The 27,853-nt window shown below is 45.7% G+C and overlaps 1 protein-coding gene across 7 annotated transcripts in view; it reads left to right on the top strand.

Moving 5' to 3' along the window:
- Positions 1-27,435, top strand: part of LOC118094191 (signal transducer and activator of transcription 5B) — a 68,175-nt gene extending 40,740 nt beyond the window's left edge. For 4 of the 7 annotated variants that reach the window (XM_035134280.3, XM_060281456.2, XM_035134278.3 and 1 more), the window contains 17 exons: positions 855-950; positions 7,181-7,318; positions 9,037-9,193; positions 9,360-9,449; positions 9,646-9,820; positions 10,604-10,734; positions 10,832-10,983; positions 13,006-13,161; positions 13,988-14,167; positions 15,148-15,235; positions 15,710-16,132; positions 17,786-17,880; positions 17,983-18,113; positions 20,176-20,331; positions 21,530-21,581; positions 22,392-22,499; positions 23,222-27,435. In XM_035134280.3, coding sequence (XP_034990171.1) covers positions 7,191-7,318; positions 9,037-9,193; positions 9,360-9,449; positions 9,646-9,820; positions 10,604-10,734; positions 10,832-10,983; positions 13,006-13,161; positions 13,988-14,167; positions 15,148-15,235; positions 15,710-16,132; positions 17,786-17,880; positions 17,983-18,113; positions 20,176-20,331; positions 21,530-21,581; positions 22,392-22,499; positions 23,222-23,348 — 2,349 coding nt within the window. In that variant the 5' untranslated portion in view covers positions 855-950; positions 7,181-7,190 and the 3' untranslated portion in view covers positions 23,349-27,435. The remainder of the gene's footprint in view (positions 1-854; positions 951-7,180; positions 7,319-9,036; positions 9,194-9,359; positions 9,450-9,645; positions 9,821-10,603; positions 10,735-10,831; positions 10,984-13,005; positions 13,162-13,987; positions 14,168-15,147; positions 15,236-15,709; positions 16,133-17,785; positions 17,881-17,982; positions 18,114-20,175; positions 20,332-21,529; positions 21,582-22,391; positions 22,500-23,221) is intronic. The other 3 variants (XM_060281457.2, XM_035134282.3, XM_035134283.3) reach the window with 1 other exon arrangement.
- Positions 27,436-27,853: the final 418 nt, after the last annotated feature.

Below are 27,853 nucleotides of genomic sequence, written 5' to 3'. Positions count from 1 at the left end.
GTTCTGATGGTATCATATAGAAATGGAAGACAGCAGTGGTATAGGTGCAACCATATCTCAACTCTGGGTATATCTGCATGTGCCACATTCTTATTTTTATTTATTTTTTGCAAACACATCGTTTAAAGGCACAGCAGTCATGGGAGGGTAGCAGTGGTATAACAATGTGGATTTGGTTGGTCAAGCACAGAAAACCTATGAGAGTTCTTTCAGTTCTCTTTCACATGTGGCCTTCTCTTTCACATGTGGCCTTCATACAATTAATGGGCTGGGTATCACACTTCACTGAGTATGTTTTCCTTCACATCATGACGAAAGTACTAAACCTGTCAGAAGCTGAGAAGCACTATAATGGCCCAGAAGATTTATTTTTCTTCTCCAAGGATCAGGACGTTGGCAAGCTCAGTCTTGATCCTGCAACAGCTGAGTGGATTTCCCTTGTTTCTTAACCTTGCTTTGGAATCTCTTCTTAATTTGAACATGCTTTTAAAATTATTAGGTTTTTTTTTTAAAAAAAAACTGATCTCTCCCTGATTCTGTCAGACCCTACTGCAGCCCCTCTTCCTCCTTGCGAGTAGCTCTTTTCCTTCCCCTTTGCCTTGCGGTCATGATTCTCCCTCTAATGCAGAGCTTTCCAAACTATGTGTCGCGACATGTTAGTGTGCCGGCTGTAGTGTGTAGGTGTGTTGTGCAAATGCTCCTGGCACTGGAAAGCAGTGAGTTTAACCTCCAATTTGCTAGTAAAACTGAATTACTATGTCACAAATTGATGCATGTCTTTTAAAAAAGTGTATCACCAATATGAAAAGTTTGGAAAGCTCTGGTCTAATGCTTTGTTCTCTTCATCTTTGCAGGGTGTTGGACTAGATGACCCTCGAGGTCCCTTCCAACTCTACAATTCTATGATCTTGTCAATTCCCTGTTCTCCAGCCTTCACATCAAGAGGCAAGGTGGGAACACTACTCTTGCTATTGTAGGCCTTGCTTAATAGTGTGCATGGGATTTGCTTCTGTAATTGGTGGTTGGTTGGCTGTGTAGAGGCAAGAAGAACGGTGAGGCGTGAAAAAAATGTGACATGCTGAAGTGGTGCAAATCGGCTGGTGATCCACAACAGTGACTATCAAAAGTATGAGCTGTACTGTATGTCCTTTTCAGTTCCTGTGCCATCGCTGTTGGATTCTGGGAAATTCTTTTATATGGTGAAACTGCATACAATAAAAGTCTGTACAGTGGTGCCTCGCTAGAAGAATGCCCTGTTAGACGAATTTTCCGCTAGGTTTTGCGATAGGAGGTTGCCTCGCAATACGAGGTTTTCTATGGCTGCCGCTTCGTCTTGCGAAGCGTGGCCATAAAAACCTCCGATCACAAAACCTACAGGGCATTCCTCTAGCGAAAGGGGAACGAGCTGCAGCACAGGAAGAAGGCAAAGGAAGATCAGCTGAGAGGCACTGACAGCTGTCACCGCCTCTCAGCTGATCTTCCTTTGCCTTCTTCCTGCGCTGTAGCTCGTTCCCCTTTGTGTTCCTCTGGTCTCTGCCGGTGAGGGGCAACCGGCAGAGACCAGCGGAACACAAAGGCTGCAGCGCGGGAAGAAGTGGATTCTTCCCCCCGCCGCCAAGCCAGTTCGCGGCGGGCGCTTTTTGGATCCTCCGCTTCCCCCCACCACCACCCGACAAGGCGGGGATGGGACGAGGCTTCTCCGGCGCGCTTCGGCCCCGTCACCCGGAGCAGAGCATTCCTACAGAGCTGAAAGGGGAGGAAAAGGCTATGGCATTGGAAGTACCACTTTCTAAGCCTTGCCAGGCTCATATCTTGCTAGGGAAAAACTTGGAATAATTCGCTTTTTGCATTCAATCAAATGAAGCCTGTTCTTGGTGTAGTGTATATTCTCACATATTGGGGCATTTCAGAGCAATGGGAAGGCTTGGAGTTTCCATCTCTTCCATCCATACCTACACAGATATGGTCTTCAATCATTGCTTTCAGAGCGGTATATATGTAACATAAAATATGATAAATAAAATAAAACTTGTATCAAGAAATTGCACCAAGCAGTTAGTAAAATTAAAATAAAATGATCTCAGAAATAGCATTCCTGAGCAGATAAAAAGATGTTTAGCTAAGGCTGGAGTAGGGGGGCGATAATGGCATAAGGCAGACTTCTCTGGGAGTTTTCTGGGGTGCCACAACTGGAAAGGCCTTGTCTCCTGTAATTGCCCACCTCATTTTAGAGTGTGAGCATGGAGCAGGGTCTCCAAGGGAAATATAAATGGCCAGGCAGGTCCATGTAGGAACATGGATAAATTTATTTTCCAGGGGGCTGTATGTCATGCACAGTGGGGAGTAAAGTTCAGAGTTCATCTTCTGTTGGGCAGAATATGTTCACAGCACTGCAGCTAAGCTATGGCATGCAAAGTATGCCTAAAGAAGGCAGCGATTCCACTACAGAGAAACATTTGCTTGATTTACCATTTCCACCCTGTTGATACAATGGAAGCAGAGGTGTGTCACACTAGTCGTGCATTTCACATTTGTCAGTCCAGCTTGTTCTATCCCAGGCTGCCTTTTGGCATGAAAGACGCTTGCATTTTTAAAATTTCTGAACTAGCAGTAGTATGTTGTGTGCTTTTGTGGCCAGTAATCGCCCAGTCTGTTCTGTCTCGGTCTTGCTCTCTTACACAAACACACACATTGCACCTCCTTTTCAGTTACCATTGCATCATCTCCTAGGATTCCAGCCATTGAATCTGGCCTGTCAGGCTTTGGATCCATAAGAGACAGAGCAAAGCTTTGCTTAAAAATAATAATAATGGGCCTTTCCGCCCCATCTGTCCTTCCTATGCTTGCATTTGTTATTCCTGCTATAAAGTGCACACACCAACTTGAACACCCAACAGCCCAAAATAAACTGCCATGCTTGAGTGCGGCCCAGGGCTGAAATAGAAGCTGGCACTAACTTGTAGTAGTTGGGAAGTCTCACCGCCCAAAATAGCACCCATGGATCCAATGGTAGAACTCACGTCTATCATCACACTCTTGTTCTTGTGGGTTATGTGTCTGACTGTAAGTGAGCTCCCAGGATCTGCAGAAGAATGGAGTTGTTGTAGACCAAACAGCTCATTCCCCCAGCATTATTCTTCTAACAGCAGCCAAGCCATAAGCCCCTGGAAAGTCTCTGTAACTTCACTCTGCCCCCCCCCCCACTCTGGCACCTGATATTGATGCACGCTGCCTTTGTACATGGGTGTTTCATTTAGCTGCCTGTCACAGCTTCATAGCTTACTGATAAACTTAACCTCTTTGAATTTGCATGATCCCATTTCATAAAATCTCAGGGCATTCAAAGAACACATGGGAGGAAAAAATGTTTTGTGGGGCCATGCACATCAGCCCTGCTTCCCGCCCCCCAAAAATCTTCCTCATTGGTTCCACCTCCAGCCATCACGCATTGTGTGGGGAAGTCGGAAGGGGCTTTTTTTTTGCATGTTTGGCTGAACACTCTTCAAATCCTCTCTGTGATTGGGAACCCCAATAGCACACAGGGGAGAGGATTCTACTAAGTGTGTTCAGCTGAAAACGTGAAGAATCCTCCTTCGGATTATCAGCTTCTATACAAGCCATAGCTCAGTGGTAGAGCATTATCTTTTCATTTGAAAGGCCTTGGGTTCAATCCCCAGCATCTCCTGGCGGGGCTGGGAAAGTCCTTTGTCTGAAACCCTTGACAGCCACTGCTGGTCGGTGTAGGCATTACTGAGCCAGTTGGACCAGTGGTCTGACTTTGTGTAAGGCAATGTTCTGTGTTCATTCATTCTCTAGCCAGTGCTCCTATGAAGGGTAGAGGTGGAGCTGGTGGGGAACAAGGCAGAGCAGCTTGACACAGGTGGCTCTGCAGCCTCTCCACACTTTATTCCTCCCTATGTCCTTCAAACAATCAAATAAGGCTCTTGTGGTAGCGAATTCCGTTAAAGTTGATTATGCGTTTTATGAAGGAGTACTTCTTTTTCAATCCAATCGATCAATGTCAAGATGACATCCCAAGTGTTTGAGAGGAAGAGATTTTCCTCCATCTGTTCCCCACCCCCACCTCCCGTGTTTAGAATTTTGTAAACCTCTTATAATGTCATTGCTAAACTACACTAGTATTAATCAGCTTTAAACTAGTAGGAGTTTTATTTATTTATTTGTACTTGTTCATAATATTGCAAGGGCACAAACCCAATTCCCCTTCGTGCCGAATTGCGCATAAGTCTCCCTCTGCCCAGACCTGCTGGCCTCTGCCTGTGGGAGCGACGCCAGTGGCACTTTTCTGGCACACAGCTCCCCCTTCCTCCTGTTGAACATGGTGAAAAGGTATATAGAAGTACTCCCGCAGCTAGCAGAGGGACCCAGGGTGGGTTGTTGCAGTGAGGGGCTGAGATAAATGGCCCTACAGCCACCATGTGATGGCACTGGGCCCAATTCAGGCCCAGTCACTGCACCAGGTCCAGGCAGCTGCAGTGATTTGCCTACCCACTTCCCCACACATCTTCCACCCCAGCTGATATGTGCGGAAGGCTGCAAATGCAGAGGTCACTCAGCCACACTGTTAAGCCATGCTGAGCAGCCTCTGGGGTTTGCATAAGAAGAGCCCTGCTGAATCCAGCCAATGGCCCATCTAGCCCATTATTTTGGTCTCATAGGGCCTAGCCAGGTGCCTGTGGGAAACCTTGCAAATAGGACTGAAGCACCAGATCACTCTCACATCCTAGAGTTTTCAGCAAACTGGTATTCAGAAGCAATACTGCAGGCATCCCCAAACTTCGGCCCTCCAGATGTTTTGGACTACAATTCCCATCTTCCCCAACCACTGGTCCTGTTAGCTAGGGATCATGGGAGTTGTAGGCCAAAACATCTGGAGGGCCGCAGTTTGGGGATGCCTGCATTACTGCCTCCAACCACAGAGGCAGAACCTGACTTTCTAAGCCACTTTGCAAAGGCTCCTTGCTTTGAAAAGTGAGATATAACTACCGTGAATGAGGAAATGTAATGGGAGAACTATAATTTGGTCTCCTGCTGTATGGGGTTCTTTTTGCTAAATGCAACCACAGTGGGGGTGGTAATTTGTTTGGGAAAGTTTTTTCATTCCATAGAATGAAAAGTGGGCAAAAATAACAACTTGGCGGGGGTGGGGGTGGTTTAGATCAATAAATGGTGAAAGGAAAGCTTAACGTGTATCTTTGCCCAATCATATTAGCAGGCTCTCGATGCCTGCATTTATTAAAAACCGCACAGGTGTTCCCATTAAGAGATTGCTTGTGCTTGAATCTCCGAATGAAAAGTGTTGTTTGGCCTTCAGTTGCCTTCCTACCCACTGCCAAGCTTAAAAAGCCTCAAAACACTTAAAAGTAAACATAAAATTGGGCAGGGTAGGGGTCATTGGCAAGCAACATGGGGGTGTCTGATAGTGCTGTAGTGCCCACAAGTGCCACATTGGGGATCCCAGCACTGGGTCCTACATCTCAGTGTTCCTTCCTGTTTCCTGAGTGCTGGAGAAAGAAGAAAATTCCCATTGTTGGGATGAGTACAGTGACAATGCCAACAGTCAGGCAGACACTTCTGCCACAAGCAAATTCAGTGGGTTCCTTTGGGGCCACAAAAAAAAAGTGCTTAGAGAGTGGTGATTCTGGCCCATGAGCCCATTCTAAGAGAAGGTGCCCTTACTGTTCTTTTAGATGTCAGTAGAGATTTTTAAAAACACAAATCAAGGTGAATGCAAATCGCCAGCTTCATTTGCCTTAGCTCCAGAGTTCAGCCCTGGAATATGAAAAGCCATAACAAACAGTGTGCCTGTGCATGAGCATAGTCATACACACATATACCACTTGCCCCATTGAGGAGCCGCAATAACCTTCTACAGATCTCAGATTAAGGAGAAGGAATTTTCACACCAGAGGGTCCATAGCTTCAAAGGAGCCTTGATTCCTGCATTGCAGGGGGTTGGGCTAGATGATCCTCAGCATGCCTTCCAACTCTGCAGTTCTATGACCTCTGGCACATTTCGTTTTCGGAATTTGAGTGAGCCACTCGCTTTTTGAGGAAGTTATTTCTCACCCTCTGGTTTCCCTCTGCAGCTCTCTCCAAACTTGCAAGCAGTGGGTGTTTCCACTTCCTTTCCACCAACTTTCAATGGCAGAAGGATTTTCCCAGCAAAACGTGTTAAGAAACACCAGCAATTATCTTTTCTGGCTGTAAAAACTAATTCATGGCCCTTGTCAGATATTTCATTGGCAGGGATGGGGTGGTATGGGGTGATGTGAAGTAATAATAAAGGAAGGTGTATCTGGTATGTACAAAGTGCTTTTAATAGGCACAGCCTGCCTTCCTCCCCTGAGGCACAACTTAATTCTACATCCTGACCTACCTCGCAAGATCACCCGCCATATGCTACTGGACAGTACCTCCTAGCTTCAACGATCTACCCACTGAGGGCCAAGCTACACATTATTTGTTCAAAAGTGGGTGTAATGCTGCTGCTTTTACGTGGAAGGAATTGCGTTTGAAATGTGGGGCCCTGATCAGGAGATGTGCAGGCAGCTGGTTTTCTGCCATAAAGTTATGTCTCCTGGCTGCTATTTGTGCCCAAAGTTGGTGTTTGGAAGTTTGAGCCTCAGGAGACCGAAGTAGAGTTTCTAGCCAGGCTTGTGTCCCAGCACTTTATACTGTGTCAAGGTCCTTTGTCGCACTGATCCCAATAAACCTGGTAGGAGGAGAATAGGTTGTAATTTCCATTTTACAGATAAAGAAGGAGGTAGGAAGGTCTTGTTTCCCAAGCCACTTTATAAGATTGCTCGTTTTAAGCCTGGAATTTCATTGCTGCAATCCTCTTAATTAAAGCTTACCCTACTACACCCATACCCTCTCTCATCTCTTCTTAATCCGTCCTTTGGAAAGAAGGGTAGAGGATTAAGATACTTACAACAAACAATGGAATATTTCCAAAAGAATCCAGGTATGTCAAGTGTTTGCTCTTGAGTTACATGAGGAAAACGTCCTTGCTGTGTCTGGCTTTGTTACTATAATTGGAAGTTCTCCAGCCACTGGAGGTTGGGGTGATTTGAGTATACGCAGGCTTGAGTGTGCATGAGTCAGAAGCTCTATGCCTGGCGACCCCTTCTTTTAACAAGTCTCTCTCCCCTGTCAGGTCCTAAGCCATGGCGGTATGGATTCAAGCGCAGCAACTCCAGGGGGATGCCTTGCGGCAGATGCAGGCGCTGTATGGGCAGCACTTTCCCATCGAGGTCCGCCATTACCTCTCGCAGTGGATTGAGAGCCAGCCATGGTAGGTGAGCGCGAGGCCTGGCTGTCCAGGACCATCTTCAGCCCTGCAGAGGAATATGGTGGGATAGGATACTGGCAAAACTTCTGGTTCACACCACACACAGCATGCCTTGGCTTTCCAGGCCTGATCCATGTGCCTCCCAAGTGTCCCTGATTTGTCCCAACTTATAAAGCACTTACACATTCTTCCTTCAGTCACCAGTTTTCCCTTCTGGATCTGCTTGAAGTAGTATCTCACAGCTGCTGGAGATGGTTGTTGGTACCTACCTAACCAGTAATCGCCACTGGTACCCCTCTTTCAATTCTCCTGTTCTTTTTTGGAAGTATTCCATTGTTGGACAATCAGCTTCCTTTCAGAACATTTATTTACCCTAGAGCATGCCTTTTGAGTGCCATAGAGCCAGGCCTCTCCAGACATCCATTTTCTTGTGCATTCACGGTGCTCATGATCATATCTGGGCAGTTGTACACAACTCCGTTTTCTATTACTGTTTGTGCCTCCAACAAAAGTTTTGGTGCGGACGTCCTGCTTCGTTTTCCAATCAGTACGTGGCCTGTGACCTCCTACTGAAGTCCTGTTATTGTTTAGACCAAAGGTGTTCCAGTTTATTTTATTGCCCTGCTTTTGCAGTTCTGTGGCACAAAGGTGGCAGGCAGCAATAATGTGGTGACAGTGGAGAAGCATTAAGGAACAACTAATAAAGCAGAATTAGGCGTGGACGGTCCAGTATAAATTATCCACTGGTGCAGTATTATAGCATCCATGACATATTACAGGACACAGCCACACACACACACACACAACAACAACAACAACAACACCCCATGAATTTGTAGGGGCCCTAACTGATAACTGCTACTTCCACCTTGCAATCACAGCTTTCCATAGTATACAGTTTCCTTTCACTGCTTCTGAGTTTTTGTTTCTTCATCCACTTAGCATGGGAACAGACATAGCATTATTTCAGTGGGTGGGACTGCTCTAGAAAGGCACTTGCCATCTCTGTTCCAACAGTTTTCTCTCTATGGATGGAGCTGATAGGATAGTGCATGTCACATCACCAACCCACTTCTTCCCCACCGCAGAGCAGTTCTGTAACTATTTTAAAATGGATTGTGCCTTTTGTTTTAAGTGATGGATATTTCAAATAAACAGATGCCCATGCAGCATTTAAAAATAATAGGTTAAAAAAAACACCAGACAGTCTGGTGGAAGTATTCAAGGAAGGATAAGACTGATGGCTAAACCAGCATTCAGTTTGATTACATATATATACATGTGCCATGTACGTTTCAAAGGTGGGAGGATGCTGAGAATGCATTGCAGGAGGGGAAAAACCCTACTGTTCCTTTTTAGTGTTGTATTTTTATATACGTTGAATTGGCTTTTTTATCAGAGTGATAAGTGGACAAACTTTCATATGCTTTCAAATCCCTTTGAATGACACATGAATTTAAATTTAGTTCAGTGATGATTTCTTGATAAGAAATCAAGGGGTGGGTGGTTTGTAGCTCTTTCAAACAAATTAACACAATGTACAAAGTCATGGGTTTGCTGTATGACAGAGGATTTCTGTCCTCATTTGAAAGTCGAGGTGGTGCGGTTTTCTCCCTCTTACCTTCTAATGTTTTGGATAAGGCAGATAATGGTTGGCAGGTGTGCAGGGGCTGCTCTCTGGGATTGACAAATGTACACCTGGTCTGTACCCCAACTGGTAGGGATTCTATCGATCCGGAAAACCCCCAGGAGGGTGCCAAGGCCACACAGTTGTTGGAGGGACTGATCCAGGAGCTGCAGAAGAAAGCGGACCACCAGGTGGGCGAGGACGGCTTCCTTCTGAAGATCAAACTGGGCCACTATGCCACCCAGTTGCAGGTGGGTTCTAGTGGCTTGTCTGTCAGTGGTGGGAAGGGAGGGCAGCAGAGAGAAGCTGCACTCAGGATTCCTCATGAGTGAATGGGCTGTGGAGTGACTAGCTGATCCTCCCGACTTGTTCTACCCCCAACACCTCAGCCTGTTTGTTCTCTCTATCTCTTTACAGAATACGTACGAACGCTGCCCTATGGAACTGGTGCGCTGCATCAGACACATCCTTTACCATGAGCAGCGTCTGGTGCGAGAGGCCACAGATGTGAGTAGGATAAAGGACTGCTCTACTCAGGGCAGAGGAATAACTTTGGTTCATGGTTTTCCAAGGGTGTGCTCTCAAGTAGAGCTAAGTTGGGTGTTGCAACTCATAGTCTTTGGAAGGGTGCCTGTGTCCCGTGCCCTGCTTTGTCAGTTCTGCTCTGCCTGTGGGCAATTACCTTCTCTCCTTTCGTCTGTAGAGTCCCTCGCCAGCTAGCAATCTGGCCGATGCCCTGTCTCAGAAGCACCTGCAAATCAACCAGACCTTTGAGGAGCTTCGCCTTGTTACTCAGGACACTGAGAACCAGCTGAAGAGGCTTCAGCAGACGCAGGAGTACTTCATCATCCAGTACCAAGAAAGCCATCGCGTACAAGGTGTGTGTATGTGGAAGAGGAGGCAAGTAGTAGGTCACTCTGCAAAGCCGAAGGAAGAGCTGCCATGTCCTCTACATGCAGAAGGTCCCATGTTCAATCCCTGGCAACTCAAGATATTGTTCTGAAACACAGGAGAGCCAACAGTATAAGGGTTGCCAGTCCTGAGCTAGACGGACCAACAGTCAGACTTGGGATTTTCTTCTTCTTTGACGATCACTCGTAGCTGAGTAAGATTGTCTTCCATGAACACGGTTTTAACATTGAGTCCATAGGGAACTGTGGAGGCCAATTCTGGATCCACACATCCTTACACAGTGGGGACATAGGTTTCCGGGTGGGAGTTGATCATGGTGAGGGTTTGCCAATTGTGCCTTCCTCTTAGCACACTACTCCCTTTCGTCCTGAGTTTGAGCATCTTCAAAACCTATGATACCTTTGGTAAAGGTTGTTCTCCAGTTGGAGCGCTCGCAGGCCAGTGTTTCCCTGTTGTTGGTGTTTATACTACATTTTTAAAGATTTGCCTTGAGAGAGTCTTTAAACCTCTTTTTGTTGTCCACCAGCATGGCGTTTTCCATTTTTAAGTTCGGAATAGAGTAGTTGCTTTCGAAGACAACAATCAGACATCTGCAGAACATGGCCCATGTTCCTAGGCTTATCTGTTGAAGCACAGAGCGATAAGCAGCTGAGGAGACAGGGCTGGATTTGAGGCACCCCTGTCTGACAGGTGGGGGATTATGAGGAGACCCAGGAGGGAGCCTAATACTCTCTCCTTTCCCTTCCCAGCCCAGTTTGCTCAACTTGCCCAGCTAAACCCCCAGGAGCGCATGGCCCGTGAGTCTACTTTGCAGCAGAGGAAGGTATCGCTGGAAGCTTGGCTGACCCGTGAGGCACAGACACTGCAGCAGTATCGTGTGGTGAGCTCTACCATCTCCAGCCCTGGCCAAACTTCCGTATACACCAGCGTTGAGCTAGACAATTTCTCTATGCATGTCTCCTCTTCTTCCTTCACAGGAGCTGGCTGAAAAGCACCAGCAGACACTTTCACTGCTCCGCAAGCAGCAAACCATTATCCTGGATGATGAGCTGATTCAGTGGAAGAGGCGGCAACAGTTAGCAGGGAATGGCGGGCCCCCTGAGGGCCCTTTGGATGGCTTGCAGGCTTGGTAGGTGATGGGTGAGGAGGGAACCTGGGTGGTGGTGAGAGGGGGAACGGGGCTTCCCAACTAGCTCCACACTTAATGAATGGTGATGGGGAAAGGCTTAATGTAAGATGCACACTTTTAAAGTGTCGGGGGTCCAGTCTTAGGAACGCGAAGTAAAAACCGAGAAGAGAGCTTCCTTGAGCCGTGTGCAGAGGGCATTGAATTACATTAGACAAGGCTGTGAGTAGTCTACACCGGAATAAATCGAAACTCAGTCCCAAGGTAATACAAATTATTTAACATTGAAAGCTGAAATATGCAAATTTTAAGCAAGGCAAGGCAAAGTGCTATGCTGCCCCCTGATCCTTACCACCTCTCTGGCATCTTGAAAGTCACCTGACACATGTTTTCAAGAAAATCTTTAAAGCCACAAGGGCTGGAAACATACTTTTCAAAAATAAGAAAGGAAAGCTTGAGATGTTTAGCAATTTATATGCTGTCGCTTTTCTGTGCTTCTGCAGAATTGCTGCGTGTACACAGCCCTGATCATAGCCTGAATATGTGCAGCTCTGAGATAAGGGTGGGAGGCTTACAGGTTACATCAGATGGAGTGATTTCAGGCAGAGCAGAACTACTGCATGTGCTATTTAGCAAACTGGATCTAGGGTGAAGGGCATGGCCGATTCTGGAAATGTACGCAGGCAGGCATTGAACTAACTCTCTTTTCCCATGGGAGGCTTTCCCACCAGTAAGTTGCCCCCTCCTAATGCCACAGTGGAGGAATTTCAAGGAATGAGGTGGAATATGTAATCCCTTCCCAAGTGACTCTCTACATACATCAAGCACATTGCAGCATTAATAGTTGTTTTAAAACAACAACAACAACAACAACAACAACAACAACAACAACAGTGTTGAAGCCTGGCAGCAACAACAAAATGCTGCCAGCTGCACTACTTTAGATGCTGAATCCGTAACAACTTTGACCAGGGAGTGAACTTTCACATCCTGATAGTGACAAGAGCTACTACTTACATTGCAAACAAAGCACTTTTTTCAGCTGAACTTGGGAGCTGCCAAATGCAGCCCCTTACTCCCCAAATATTTCTTGGAGAGCTCTGCAAGATTACATCTTCTTCCCCGCTTTATGTTCAGCATGTGTATGAGACAGCAGGTTGAGATCATCTGGAGACATGCTAGTGCTGTTGATACGCTAATGACATTCATCTTTGTCCTGTTGCATTCTGCAGTCTCAGTTTCAGCTTAAATGCATTTTTGATACAGCGGTTAGCCTTTACAAGGCCACACAACAACAAAAACCAGAGTCATGTCATATCAAATAAACGCCGCAGTTAAAATTGCATAGTTAATAAAACAATTTGGCATCACAAGCTTATATGGATATCATTTGAAATCCAGTACATCACTAATGCAAAGCTTACTCAATATGCTACCATAGTTGAAGGCTAGATATGAGTGAACTGGCTGAAACCTAAATCCAGACAAGATGAAAGTCATTATAGGTGGGGCTGTGACTTTGGTGGGGAAGGAGCATGGAATAGTTGCACCTTTCCCTGGGGAATCTGTTCCCTTCCCAGTGTCATTGGACTGCAACTCCCATCAGCTCCAGACAGCATAGCCAGTTGTCAAGGATGATGGGAGTTGTAGCTGAACCACAGATCACACACACACACACACACACACACACACACACACACACACACACACAATCTTAAGTTACTGCAGCACTACGAGTGTTATTCAACCAAGTCCTACTCTGAATAGACGCATGGAAATTAATGAACCTAAGTGAGTCATGTCCATTAACTTCAATGGCTCTACTCTACATAGCCTTGAATACACAATACTCATTTTCAAACTTTTGGGAGCCTGCATGTGCTGAAGTGTCCTAAGCAAAGGTGTAGGTAGGATGTATTGGCAGTGATGTAGACATCATCTGAAAGTGCTATCTGGATTGAGCCCATCTCACTTTTGGCATCCTGCCCACCCCCATGCTCCTAAACCAGCTTCTTCTTTCTGCAGGTGTGAGAAGCTAGCTGAGATAATCTGCCAGAACCGCCAACAAGTGCGCCGTGTTGAACATCTGTGTCAGCAGCTGCCCATTCCAGGGCCCAATGAAGAGATGTTGGCTGACATCAACACCACCGTCACAGACATAATTTCTGCCCTGGTGACTAGGTAATTTGAGCGGTGGTGGGGACATTCTTGCTGAAAGAAGGGAAAATCTTCTGTGGGAGAATCATCGAGGTGTGGATGGACTTTTGTTTGTTCAGAGATGTAGGGTCATTCCATCTAATAATACACAGCAAGGTATATTTATTGAAATGTATTTAAAATAGAACGGTATATACACCAAATCATTAGCATTCAGAACCAGTTGCATAAGCAATATTTGTCCATTTTAAACACATTTATAGCCTACCTTTCCACAATAGAGTGCAAGGTAGCTAATGTAAATATATAAACTGTGATTCAGATAAAAAATAAAAACATGCTATAAACACATTTAAAAAATTGAAATAGATTGCAGTGACAACTAAAAATGTAAGCAGCAGCATATAATAATGCATGTATGTAGTTTATACACTCGCATTAAAAAAACAGGGCAAGCCAGATAGTGTGAGTTTTCTCCTCTTGTAGTTATAGTGTGGGTTCCTCATTTTATTTGCAAAAAATGTATGGTGTTCACTGTGGGGTTGAACTGCAAAGATTTACTTTCCTGTATCATGCAAATGTGCCCTCCCTGTTTTCTCCACATCTGGAATTTCAACTTTTTACAACCATGGTGGAAAGAGCATGGACATAAATGAGTAATAGCAGCTAAAAATATATATTAAAAAATCCTTCCAGTAGCACCTTAGAGACCAACTAAGTTTGTCATTGGTATGAGCTTTCGTATGCATGCACACTTCTTCAGATACATCTAGTTATGTAAATGATTTCCTTTACAATGTCCTGTTTTTTGCAAATAGTTACTCCTTCTATTTCTCCCTTCCCTCCACAGTACTTTTATTATTGAAAAGCAGCCTCCCCAGGTGCTGAAGACCCAGACCAAGTTTGCAGCCACAGTGAGGCTGCTGGTTGGTGGAAAGTTAAATGTCCACATGAACCCTCCACAGGTGAAGGCCACCATCATCAGCGAGCAGCAGGCCAAAGCCCTCCTGAAGAATGAGAGCACCCGCAAGTATGTGTAACCCTCACACACCTCATGTGGCAGGGACTCTATGAGTGATTTTACAAGGTTAGGACAGACACTTGTGCTCATCCTAAGCCATGGAGCTCGAAGGGTGGGAGTTGCATTTCAGTGCATAGAGTTTAATTCTGTTAAGAAAGTAGAAGTGGAAAATATTAGCAGGGGAGTTAGTAGAGGGAATGTTTTCACTATTTCCATACAAGAGCAGGGGATTAGGGTTAGCCAGACATGCTCCATATCCTTGAAAGGTGTTTTTTGCCTGGTTGGAACATGTCATTGTACTCTGATAATGCATCTTGCTTGCCTGGAGGGAGGCTAGAGAGGAGAGCATGTGCAGAAACTAGGCAGAATTTGCATTTTTTTTTGCTCTGCCCATTTTTGCATCTGGCCCGGCCCACCACTGGCATGTGGCCCCCAGAATGTTGCCCAGAAGGAAATATGGTCTCTAGGCTAAAAAAAAAAGGGTGTCTCACACCTGTGCAAGATGTTCAGGAAATAAGAAATGTCAATCTTGGCCAGTGTGTGAAATTCATCCTACCCCTCAGTCCATAGAACTTTTGAAGCTTCCTTTCCTGACTGCTCCCTTGCGGCTATCATGGCTCTTGGGCTCTTCTGTGCAAGCAGACTTTTCACGTCTTCTTACCATTGTGTTGCAAAAGGCTTTCTTCTTGGAAGCTGACATGCTTGCTGGCATGACAGCAGCCTTCCCTCAAGGCTGGCAATGAAAGGTCACAAGGCAAAAAGTGACACTTCCATTTAAGCCCGTTCAGTATACATGTGTACATTTGCATGCATTCGTTTGTAGAATTTAGCCTAATGTTAAAAAATAAATAAATCAAGATTTTTGTTGAAGCAATGAAAAGCTACGTCAGCAGGATCGTCCTAGTGCAGAACTGTAGATGGGAAGATATTAAACTGCCTGTGGTGCACTGGCTTATATTCTGCTAACTACCATTGGTTTATTTTGGCAGTGAGAGCAGCGGCGATATCTTGAACAACTGCTGTGTGATGGAATATCACCAGGCGACTGGTACTCTGAGCGCTCATTTCCGCAACATGGTAAGACAAAGATGCCTGCACTGATTCCCACCCACCCCGCTTTTATTTTTCTTACCAAGGGTCTGTTATTAATCCTCCTGATTCTGAGAGAGAGAAATGAGCCATATATGGAGCCAAAAGCCAGGGGCCAAGGTGGAGCTTTTAATGACATTTGGGGGACTCAATTGTACCTGTCCTCCCTCTCCCTGCTCTCTGGTTCTTTGGCCTTTTGCCAGTGTTATAAGTGACCCCATCCAATTCCGTGTGATGACCTTTGGTAAAAATGCCAAAATCTGCATCTGAAAAACTCTAGGTAGACCGAAATACGCTGTGCGTATTTCCCTCCACAAATATGCCTCAATATACAGCATAGCTTTCTCCTACCACTATCTGCAAGCGATGGCTATCACTTCTAGGGCCTTTACAGCCTGTGCTCTGTTTTTCTCCACCTCTCCTTGCTGCTGTGCTTGCCTTGCCCATGGCACCCCTCCACAGTCCTTGAAGCGGATCAAGCGCTCCGACCGACGCGGCGCCGAGTCAGTGACCGAGGAGAAGTTCACCATCCTCTTTGAATCCCAGTTCAGTGTTGGCGGCAACGAGTTGGTCTTCCAGGTGAAGACTCTGTCCCTGCCTGTGGTGGTGATTGTGCACGGCAGCCAGGACAACAACGCCACAGCCACAGTGCTGTGGGACAACGCTTTTGCAGAGCCGGGCCGTGTGCCCTTCGCCGTGCCCGACAAGGTGATGTGGTCGCAGCTGTGCGAGGCCCTCAACATGAAGTTCAAATCGGAGGTCCAGAGCAGCCGAGGTCTCACCAAGGAAAACCTGCTCTTCTTGGCCCAGAAACTGTTCAATAGCAACATGAACCTCTTAGAAGACTACAACGGCATGGCTGTTTCTTGGGCCCAGTTCAACAGGGTAAGGGTGTGTGAGTGTGTGTTCTATAGTCATACCTTGGGAGTGGAACGGAATCCGTTCCAGAAGTCCGTTTGACTTCCAAAATGTTCGAAAACCAAACCGCGGCTTCCAATTGGCTTCAGGAAGCTCCTGCAGCCAATCAGAAACTGCGGAAGCCCCATCGGAGGTTCAGGTTCCAAAAGAACGTTTGCAAACAGGAACAATCACTTCCGGGGTTGCAGCGTTCAGGAGCCAAAATGTATGAGTTACAGGGTGTTCGACAACCAAGGTACGACTGTAGTTCAGAATTGGTTAGTAACTAGACTGGCCAGATAACCATTTTTAGGATAGGCCGCGAGGTATCATGGCCTATAGGCCTTCTCCCATCACTGCAGCTCACCCCACCCCACCCCACCTGGACTTGTGTTCCATTCCATATCTATGTCTCTTTTTCTCACTTCTTCCTCTCCCTGCTGTCTGAAACATTTCATTCTGGTGCAGGAGGAAGGAGAGCTTGGGTTGGCAACAGTACCATTTAGGGCCAGCCTTGTTAGGGGCAGCCAGTTTTGAGATCCAATCAGTAAGGGAGAAATGGAAAGAACACACCTCTCTACATGAACCCAGACTATAGGCCTGTGCCAATGTTCACAATAATCTCGTGTTATGTTTGCTTCACGTTGCGGCTTTTCAGGTTACAAACACGGCAAACCCAAAAGTGTTTACTTCCAGGTTCGCCGCACGCGCAGAAGCTATCTGCGTGCTTTGCGCATGTGCAGAAGCAGCGCTCTACTTACAGACTTTTCGGGGTGCAAATAGCACCCCGAAACGGGTTGCATTCGTAAGTAGAGGTACCACTGTACTGGCATTTGTGTCAAGCAACCTTCTTCATTCTGGGGGTGATGGGAATGGTAGTCTAAAACATCAAGAAGGCACCAGTTTAGGAAAGGCTGGTATAAAACTAGGCCATCGGTTGATTAAAGAAATTTCAGTCCAGCTAACTGCTTTACTTTGAACAAGCTTATTAACAAATACACATTGTAGTATCTTTACACAGATTCCACAATTCACTCTAGGCATTTATGCAGGTAGGGCTTTCTGTACACACCCATAAAGCATGACAGAGGTTTTGGGGACTTCTGATCCTGGATCCTGGTCAGAAGTCTTTAGGACATTCTCTGGGCCATGCCAAGATGTTTCCTCACTTGCTCTGTGTGTAAACTGACTTGACTTGAGGTGGTAGTTCAGAAGGCTATATATATATATATAACGCACAAAAACAAGTTTGGTCCAAAAAGTCCTTCTCAGCCTTGGGTTCCCTTGGTAACACTGGAGAAGTCATTCTTTCTCTGTCCCTAATCTGTAAAAGCAGCTCATGAGGACCTTTTGGGTGAAAAAATGTGTTGAGATTGCACTGTCTTTTGACAATGAAGTGCTATAGTAACAGCTGATCATCATCAAGGTACATAACAAAGACAAAAGTGTCTCTCATCTGATGGCTTGTTCTCCCCATAACATGTGATAGTGGCAAGCCTTATTTGGATAATAATTTACTCTACTTTCTGTAAACCATTAGTTTAGGATCCAAGGACACATAAAGGCTTCTAGCTGCTTTACAAGACCCCAGGGTGACTGAGAAACAGGCAGGAATGTTGGTCTTTCTTTCTGTTTAACCAGGAGAACCTCCCAGGACGAAATTATACATTCTGGCAGTGGTTTGATGGGGTGATGGAAGTCCTGAAGAAACACTTGAAACCTCACTGGAATGATGGGTGAGATTCCCCCATCCTTTTGCTGCCTTTACTGGCTTTTACAGGCTGCAATAGCCATACCTTACCGTTTTGTAGTTTGACTTCTCTCTCTTCTCTCTCCAGGGCTATTCTAGGTTTTGTCAACAAGCAGCAAGCCCACAACCTGCTAATCAACAAGCCAGATGGAACTTTCCTTTTGAGGTTTAGTGACTCTGAGATTGGAGGTATCACAATCGCCTGGAGGTTTGACAACAGTGAGTTCGGTTTTTTGGCAGAATAAATATTGCATTATGTCCTTGCCTGCTCTGAGAGTGTTGAATCAAAAATCGTTGCAAACAAGTTACTGTTTACCATTAACACACTATTATTAATTGTCGCTGGGGTTCTAGGTGACATTGGCTAATATAGCTTTAGTTTATTCCATTCCATTTGTCATGTTGTGCATTAACTTGGCCCTTCTGGGTCAAAATTGCTGGCTTATAATTGCATCTGGTTTCACTTCCTGTCCTGTATGTTCCTATTAGTTGGGTTAGATGTGACTATGTTATGTGTGAAATCTTATTTACTTTCTTTGCTATTTATATTTGTATTCTGCCGTTCATTGAATGGAGCCAGGGCAGGTTACATAAAATACCACAATTTAAAACAAGATACAGTTCATTATAACCATGTGTTAAAACCACAAAACTAAACAAAATCACAAGCACTGCAAAACAAGAATGCAGCAATTCAGCAGAACGGGGTGGGGAGGAATCCACTCACTTAAAAGCCTGGGTAAAGTGATGCAGCTTCACCTCAGATCAAAAACAGTACAACAGTAATGCAAGATGCACCAGGGGGGCATTCCATAACTTGGGGGACACCACAGAAAAGGCCCTCTCACATGCCCAAACCACACAAAGTGGTGTTACTGCTTACAGAGTCCCCCCTGTCAATGTTAGCATCTCAACAGATGCATGGAGGAGGTGGTTCTTCAGGTATTTGTGGCCCAAGTCATTTTGGGTTTGGTATGTCAATACCAACACCTTAAATTGGGTTTGGTAGGGAGCTGGCAACCATTGCAGGTTCTTTCAAGACTGGTGTAATATGAGTCCGATTAGAAGCTTAGCTGCTGTGTTCTATCTACACCACTTGTAGCTTCTGAACCATCTTCAAGGGCCGCACCACATAGAGTGCACTGTAGTAGTCTAATTTGTAAGCTATCAGAGCATGCATCACTGTGACTGACTTTCCTATACAGTACAGTGGTACCTTGGTTTATGAACTTAATTGGTTCCGGAAGTCTGTTCATAAACTGAAGCGTTCATAAACTGAAGCGAACTTTCCCATTGAAAGTAATGGAAAGTGAATTAATTCGTTCCAGATGGGTCCGCGGCGTTCGTAAACCGAAAATTCGTAAACCGAGATTCCACTGTACCAGTATCAGGAAGGCAAGGAGCTGAGGGACCAGGCAGAGCTGGAAATAGGCACTCATATCTGATTTGCTGAAGCAACAATGTTTCGTAGCAGTCATAAATGTGGCTATTTATTTATTAGATTTCTGACCTGCCCTTCACCATAAGGTCCCAGGGCAGCTCACCACAATATAATAAAAAGGTAAAGGACCCTAGACAGTTCAGTCGTGAACGACTCTAGGGTTGCAGCGCTCATCTCGCTTTACTGGCCAAGGGAGCCAACGTTTGTCCACAGACAGTTTTTCTGGGTCATGTGGCCAGCATGACTAAGCCGCTTCTGGCAAAACCAGAGCAGCGCACGGAAACACTGTTTACCTTCCCACCTATTTATCTACTTGCACTTTGACGTGCTTTCAAACTGCTAGGCTGGCAGGAGCTGGGACCGAACAACGAAAGCTCACCCCGTCATGGGGATTCGAACCTCCGACCTTCCGATCGGCAAGCCCAAGGCTCAGTGGTTTACACCACAGCACCACCCACGTCCCACAATATAATATATAAAAAAAGATTAAACTATTACAATTACGGTATAAGACAAGTGAAATGGTTACAGATAGTATGAAGCAGTATAGATTCATCAAAAGAGGAGGTCCCACAGAATAAACTTACCTAAAGTGTCACAGGCCAGGGTGAAAAAGTGCCTCTTCAGCATATGGTGAAAGCTATACAGATGCACCTCTGTGGGAAGGGAACTCCGCAATTTAGGAGCTGCCATACAGAAAGCCCTCTGCCAGGCTTCCTCTCCCTGAAATTCTGCGTAGGTGTTTTGCTTTTATTTGGGGATTTGTCTCTGTTTCTGGTTGGTCAGCAGAGCTGCTTGTTTGTTTCTGCTGCTGAGTTATTATGCTCTTGGGTCTTGCAGCTGATAGGATGTTCTGGAACCTGATGCCCTTCACCACTCGTGACTTCTCCATCCGCACCCTGGCAGACCGTCTCGGGGACCTCCCATACCTCCTCTATGTGTATCCTGACCGTCCCAAGGAAGAGGTCTTCTCCAAATACTACATGCCAGTCCTTTGTAGGTTTTGCAGCACTCTTCAGGCATGGTCTATTCCCACTCTCACGTCTAATCACAGACAGACTTCTGTATGCCTCTGGCAAGGGAGCCTAAGCAATGGTTACATTCAGCTGCAAGTCTCTCATTTTTTTCTACTCTAGAATTTCTGTGATCTGTGTTGCACTGTTGTATGTGCAACATTTTTTTCTTCAGGGCAGCCTTTCTCAACTTTGGGTCCCCAGATGTTGCTGGACTACAAGTACCATCATCCCTGCTATCTAGGGGTGATGGGAGTTGTAGTCCAAGAACATCTGGGAATCCGAGGTTGAGAAGAGGCTACCTTAGGGGGATATATAGACATGATTATAATGTTTAGCCAGGTACATAAACATAGATCAGAAATGGCTCTGAGAAGAAGCAAAAGGAAAGGGAGAGGAAAGTGGGTGGCGCTAGACTTGGATTGTGTAGAGGCTGAGAATATGGAATTGCAGGTGAAAATGATTTATTGGAAAAATGTCTTTGTGATGAATGGGGCTCAAAGAGAGAAAAAACAAACAACCATGTTTGGCAGCTGTTCTTGCAGACAGAATAGCCAAGTTGCCAGAAATTAGAAAAAAACAGATAGAATAAAGCATGCCAGGAAGGGGTAAAGGTGAGGTTTAATCTTGCCTTCTCCATGGGCCAGAGGGGTTTGCCCTGTTATGCATGACCAAGTGTATGATAGCCTTTTCAGTATATTCCTCCCTGCAAACTGCATTTCCCTTGACTTTGGGATACAAGATGGGTGGCAGCTTAGGGGTAGGGAGTACATTTTCCTTTGTGGCACCTACCCTATGGAATGCTTTGCCAGCCGAGGTCCACCAGGCGCCATCACTATTCAGCTTCAAAGCAGTTGATGCAAAACTGTACAATAGTTTTAATTTTTGCTGTCGCAGTTCTGCATTCTATTTACGCTGCTGGGATTTGTTAAATGAGGTGGATATCGTTAACACATTTCTTTGAAAGCATATTTTCTGTTTGTTAGCCGCATTTAGTCTCTTTGGAGAAATAGTCGGGATAGGAAGAAAATAAAACAAATAAAGCAAAGCAAGAGGAACAAGGAACACTGAAAGGTTTCAAGGTGCTCATCTGTTTGCATAGAGCTGGTAGGACAAGGTGCTTGCATGCCCTGTGTAATAACTCAGTGCCTCCCCCCCCCCGCTTTTTTTTTCTTTTGCAGCAAAGACAGGGGATGGGTATGTGAAGCCACTGATCAAGCAAGTTGTGCCAGAGTGAGTACCATGGCTCTTTAAAGGCTCTTTTAAAAAATGGAAGGAAATGTAAATATTTGGGGTGGGAAGCAGATGCATTCTCTGCTTTGGCTGCCATCTCTCCTCATTACCCCTCGACCAAGAGTTCTGGCCACTGCCCTATCTCCAAACATGGGGGTGATGGCTTCTGCATTCGGATTCGTGTTTTTAGAAACCGGAAGCAAGCTAAATGTGTCTGGGTCTATATCTTGCTAGCAGTATCCCCAAGGGAAGGAATGGGTGACAAAAGGGTAGGAAATTGACATGGTTGAGGACTTGTGGTTTTCACATTCAAGGTTGTCTTTCTCTCCACACACAACCTTCCACTGTGATGGGCCTTTCTTTTTTATTTTATTTTTCTTTCTTGACAGCTATGTCTGCTTGCTGTTTGACCAGCTTCTAATTATGATGCGAGGGAGTGAGTTTGACTGCTTCAGATACTGACAGTCATTGGGGGGGGGGGGTTTCCTTAAAACACAGGGCATGGAAGGCATGCAGGGAACAGGAAACAGAACTCCTGGAATGAATGAATGAATGAATGAATGAATGAATGGCAGTGGGTAGAAGGCAGGAGAGTATAAGCTAATTGGGGCAGATAGGCCTTTGCTGCAGAGGGGAGGGCGAAGGATTGCTAACAAAGCAGGATGGAGGCTGGGAAAACTACTAAGACAGAGGTGATCCTCATTTGTCTATATCAAGTCCCCCTTTGGTGGAGTTAGGTGCCCAATGCAATGGGCAAAAGGTCCCTTGGGCATATGAAATTAGCACCAATGCGGACCCCATCTGTTGCAGGTTTGCCACTACATCTGGAGACTCTACGGCTGGAGGGCCTACCTACATGGATCAAGCTTCATCCCCAGCTGTCTGCCATCAGTCCCTGTACAACACTTATCCAACAAAGTAAGTAAGTCTGGGTTGGTGGGATATTCGGGAGGGGGCTCTCCATTGCAAGTGGGTTCTGCTTCATGGCCCTTCACCGTGCTCTTCAGCAAACCTGTTATTATTCAGCGTTGTATTTAATAACTTGCTTGGTAACTATGGGCAACCAGAAATTCCATACAGGAGAGTGAGGGGGCCGGCAGGTTTCTCTGTTCTTCCTCTCTCAGGCAACCTGGTTTCTACACTGGCAACAGAGGAAGGAAAGCCTGTCCCTCAAATCTGTCTCTCCTTCACCAGTAGAGGGCATTTTTTTCTTTAAAAAAACCCCCAAAAGCCAGGCTACTAAGAGGCTAATTGCTAGCTGCGAAAGAAGAGGCTTTTCCTTCTCCTTGGCCAGCATAGAAACATGGGTTACTAGCCTCTTACCAAACCAGTAAAATAAATTAAAAAATTGCAGGCTGGTAATTTTTGTTGGCTTATTTACAGGGCAGCTGTCATTAATGCAACTTCTGCATAATCTTCTGTTTAAATCCCAAGTTAACTCTTCTGGCTTCCTCCAAACAAGCCAGAGGACTGTACGTAATTTTCTGAGGGTGTTGAAAAATTGGCTTGAAAACCACAGCTCCTTCACAGTTTCCTGCATTTTCAGAAGCAGAGAAGCTTCTCTCCCAACCCATCTCCACACACACACACACATACCTGCAGCCCACCTGACCTATACTACTCCTTTCTCTCCATCTCAGCCCCGACTCCGTGCTGGACCCAGAAGCGGACTATGACCTGGATGACTCGATGGACGTGGCGCGTCACGTGGAAGAGCTGCTGAGGCGCCCCATGGAGAGCCAGTGGATCTCACATGCCCAGTCATGACCATGCCGCCTCCCCTGGAGAGACCGTGTAGAGACTGTGAAAAATGGGGGGGGGCACTGCTGTTAGGGAGTACAGCTGCTGTGTGTGTGTTTGGAGGGGGTTGCATTTCTTCACCCCGTAGTGAGGGCAAGCCCGCCCTGCCCTGACTGGGGTGTGGGGCTGTGCCTGAGAGGCAGTGGGTCTTGTCTCTCCCCTTTCGCACGTGCAAAAGGCAGTGGAGTGTATCGCTTGGCTTTCCCATCTGCTCGGCTTTTCTCGGGCCTTCTGCTTTGGCGCACTGCCTCCTGCCAAGCTGCCATATGATTTGCGTTGGGGATCATTCCCTCCCCTTCTCCCAGGATTCCACACACTGCCACGTCCTTTGCCCAGGAGCCTTTGGGGTGGGGGTGGGGGGTTGCTGAGCTGTGGAGGAGAGTAGGCCTTATTTGAAGTATTTGTCTTTCGTAATCTTTTTATGTGTCTGACATTTCTTTTCTTGTCTGCACCCAGGATAAACGGGTGTGTGCGTGCGTCTGCCTGCCTCTGACCTGTGTTCCCGGGTGCACACGCATGTGGGTAGCAGCATTCTGTGCAAGAGACCCTGACTCAGTGGGAGCGCTGCTTCTATTCGGACCCCTCTGTAGTAGCCCACTCTTACCAGGTCCCCCTGGGTTGACAGAACCCTCTGGAGTCACTATCTGTCGCCTCACCCCAACGCCTTTCTTTTTGCCTTGTCTCAAGATAGTCGCTTACCTCTTGGCTCCTGCACCATCTAGTACTTTTTGGCTTTTGATGTGCCCGACATTTTGCTCCCAGGTATCAAAAGTTCAGCAGATTGCTGAGGGGTGGTGATGGTGGTGGTGTTTTTAAATAAGTTGCAAGCGAAAGTGCAGGAATTAGAATCAGAAACAGTGTTCCCCCTGTTAGGATTAGGGGTGGCATGAGAAGAAGGCCCCTGGATTTCATTGCTGGGTTCCGAGGGAAAAAAGGGATGCCTTGAGTGGAAATTTCTAGATGTATGGACAAAGCCTGCCCAATCTGTTCCTTTTTTCTTCTGATCCCCCAGCTTCCTGCCCTTTCATTTGGCTGAACAATTGGGAAGAACAACTCCCTCCAAACGTTATTTTTTTACTCACCGATAAAGCTCAGACTAACTTCGACACCGAAGTTGTAGCTTTCTCACATATGCATCTGTGGAACAGGTAATTTGTTAGGAGGGAAGGATTCAGTCTCCGATATAACAACTATCATATTTTTCCTGGCATCGACAAAACAAGTGTGCAGTGAGAGGTTGTCCTGTTCACTTTTGGGGTGACCCCTGGGGAGGGTGACACAGTTCTTGGATGGTGCTCAAATGACAGCTCTTGGATGGTGCTCAAATGGTTAGAATACATCTCCCATCAACAGCAGGCAAATGGAAAAGCCAAATCTTATTCGAGCTCCCAGGGATACAGCCTAAGTTTATTGTGAGGACTCTGCTAAAGAATTTTAAAGACTGCTTATATTAAAAGCTGAAAAGTACAGGGGTGTGTGTGTGTGTGTTTCCACCATTTTCAGGTGGCAGGGTCAGCTAGCGTTAAGAGCTGCCTTACACCAGCTCAGCCTATTTGTTAATCTAGCACAGCATCGGCAGCTCTGATTGGCAGCAGCTCTCAGAGTCTCCAGCAGAGGTCTCTCCCATTAAATGCCAGGGATTGAATCTGGAACTTGGTATAGGTTGTGCACGTGCTCTGCCACCAAGTTATGGTGGCACATACATATCAATTAAGCCAAATATTATGCCAAATCATAAAAAAATTTAGGCTTCCCATGCTTCAATGTCTGGGGATTCTAGATAACTGTTCGCACTGCCATCCTAATCCTGATATCAAAATCTTGCTGTAATCCACAATAGTCCCGATATTTTCCAACAGTCCCTCTAGATGTTTTCTTCTCTCTTTGTCTTTTGTCGCAGCTTCTGAGATAGGCATCAAACAAGATTTAACACATATCCATTTTTCCTGTGTGGGTTTTTTATCCAGTCCAACCTCCCCATAAATCTCTCTTGATCTGGAGTGCCTTTCTTGCCGCGTCAACAGTCTGACACAAGCCAGCGCCATCTTGAACGCCTCAGATTGTATTCCATCTTCTAAACTGTCCACCGATCGCAAGAGTACAGCTTTTTGGCGAGGAACAGCCCGTTCACATTATGCACAATCTCTTATAGCTGATTATGGCTTTCCTCGCCTTTTAGCTACCCTCTGCGTTCCGAGACTCCAATTAGGCTGCTATTATCTTTCAAATTCCAAATATGCCACAGCTCGTAAATCCAACTCACCGGCGGCTTCCAGGCCACTCCAATAAGCATACTGACTGGGGAGGCTTTTTACTCTTAACAGTTTAACAAAGCAACTTCTAAAATCATACCAGATGACAATCCTCTATTTATATGAATTCCGATGCCACACAGTTCGTTTCCATTTCTCATTTGTCCCAAATAATCAGACAGTCCATCCGGGAAGGTGGTAAGTACATCTTAAAGTATAAAAATAAAAAGTTCACTTCCCTTTTCGTTCCGTCCCAATCATTCATTCTTCTTGACGAAATACTCCCTCGATTCTCTTCTTGCTCAGACGCTGATAAAGTCCTGGCAGTATCTTCTCCCCCTTCTTTTGAAGCATGTCCATGAATTTAAATCCAATTATTCTCTTTAATCATGGAGATCGCGCTCGTATAGGGTGGCCTCCAGGAGTTCCGGCCCCCATGGGTGCTCGGCCCAGCCCCCCCTCAAAGAGTCGGGGTGGGTTAGGGGGCATCCGCGGGCCAGCGCCCCCCCGTCCAAACCCAGGGGGGTGGGGAGACTGCTTTACTCCCCAAGCAGCCACCAAATTCCCCATGAAGGTCGGAGAGGTGGAACAAGGGTCAGCCATTTCCCCCCCCACGAGCGGACCGGAAGCCTTATCCATTAGGAAGTTCTGTGGCTGCCTCATCAAAATGAGCAGGAGTTGCAGCATTACCCATTCATTGCAAGGATACTTGTGCAGGAGAACTTGCCCAATGGATGGTTCTCCCTATTGGTCAGTGTGGGAGATGGGGTGCCATGTAAATTTTCTACACTGAGACACAAACATGTCCTGGGCCTGACACATTTCCTGGAGCTGTCAGTGACATAGGGAAGAGCTGTCACTTAGCAGAAGAGCAGATTCTGTGCACCCAGAAGGCTGCAGGCCCAATTTCCTTGCGTCTTAAGGTGAAGACAACCCCACACACCCACTTGAAACCCTGACAAGCCACTGCCAATCCCTGTAGATGTTAATGAGCTAGATGAACCCAATGGTCTATGATTCAGAATATATAAGCTTTCTGTGTTCCTAAATTGTATGTGACACAAAGCAAGGTATCACATTTAAGTAAGGTGACAGTGCTTATGTGAAATGAGTACATACGCTTTAAAATCCTTGTAATGGGCTGAAGGCTGGCAAAAAAAATTACAGGAGCTTTGTATGTCAATCCAGCTTCAGGTTGGAACGTAAACAATGGTCAACAGTCTAGCACAGAACAGGTTGTCATAACTTCCTGTTCCTCTTTCCCTTTGCACAGGGCACTGTGATCCGCTAGGCAGTTGTCCTGTGGGGCTTGTACAGGAGAGCACAGTGTTTCCATTCATTTCCGTGGAAACTGCACACAAATTCCTGGTGGATTGTGCCTGTCTCATTTTCTCTAGTGAGGCCAAGCCTGTCCAAGCAACAGCTGCAAATGTTGCTAATATTTTCGGGGTGGGGTGGGGGAAAGCACCCTAAATAACAGAACTATTGCACTATTTTAAATAGTTATTTTGCCAAAACTATGAAGAGTTTTGATGGAAAATATATTAAAAAAATATTTTTTCTGCTAATATATCACTCTCTAAAAAGTGAAGTCATAGGAGCAACTGATTTTTTATTATTATTAAATTTGGGGGAAATGGGAGAACTCAAGGGATATAGATTTAAATGCCTTTTAGGTTTTATTTGGAACAAAAGACACTTTTTATGTGGAAAATACATATTTTGATGAAATATTAATGTTTTGAAAATGTTCTCTAGCCCTGTGCTACTAATAAAGTGTTGTCTGCAATTTTGCAGGGGAATTAATGGCCAGTGTGTGTTTTTTGGTTAACAATGGCCACTTTGGTCAGGGGAGTAAGGTTTGTGAGTGCGTAGGGAGCTTTTACAGTTTAAACAGCGAGTAGATGGAAGAAATCTCTCTGTTGTAGGGAACGGAGAACAAGAACGTAACAACTTGGGGGGTTTGATTGCGCAGGGATGTACAACGAGCTGTCGGTCGCTTCCATCTTTACCGCCCGATGCTTGGACACTAGAGTAGGGTGGAGCCAGTGAAGTTAATTGCACAAGGAAGGAAATCTCTGGAAAGGGCTAAAATGTAAGGTATTTTATTAATACCAGCTGATTCCTAGGTTTTAGTTTGTTTGTTTTGTTATAATCATTACTTAGCAAGGCATCTATGAATTTCAAAAAGTGCTAGAGGCTGATTCAAATAAATGTACT

This window comes from Zootoca vivipara, chromosome 12 (assembly GCF_965207765.1).
Source record: "Zootoca vivipara chromosome 12, rZooViv2.hap1.1, whole genome shotgun sequence".
NCBI classification, from domain to species: Eukaryota; Metazoa; Chordata; class Lepidosauria; order Squamata; family Lacertidae; genus Zootoca; species Zootoca vivipara.
Note: the sequence above shows the minus strand (reverse complement) of the source record. Positions and strands in the feature narration are given on the sequence as shown.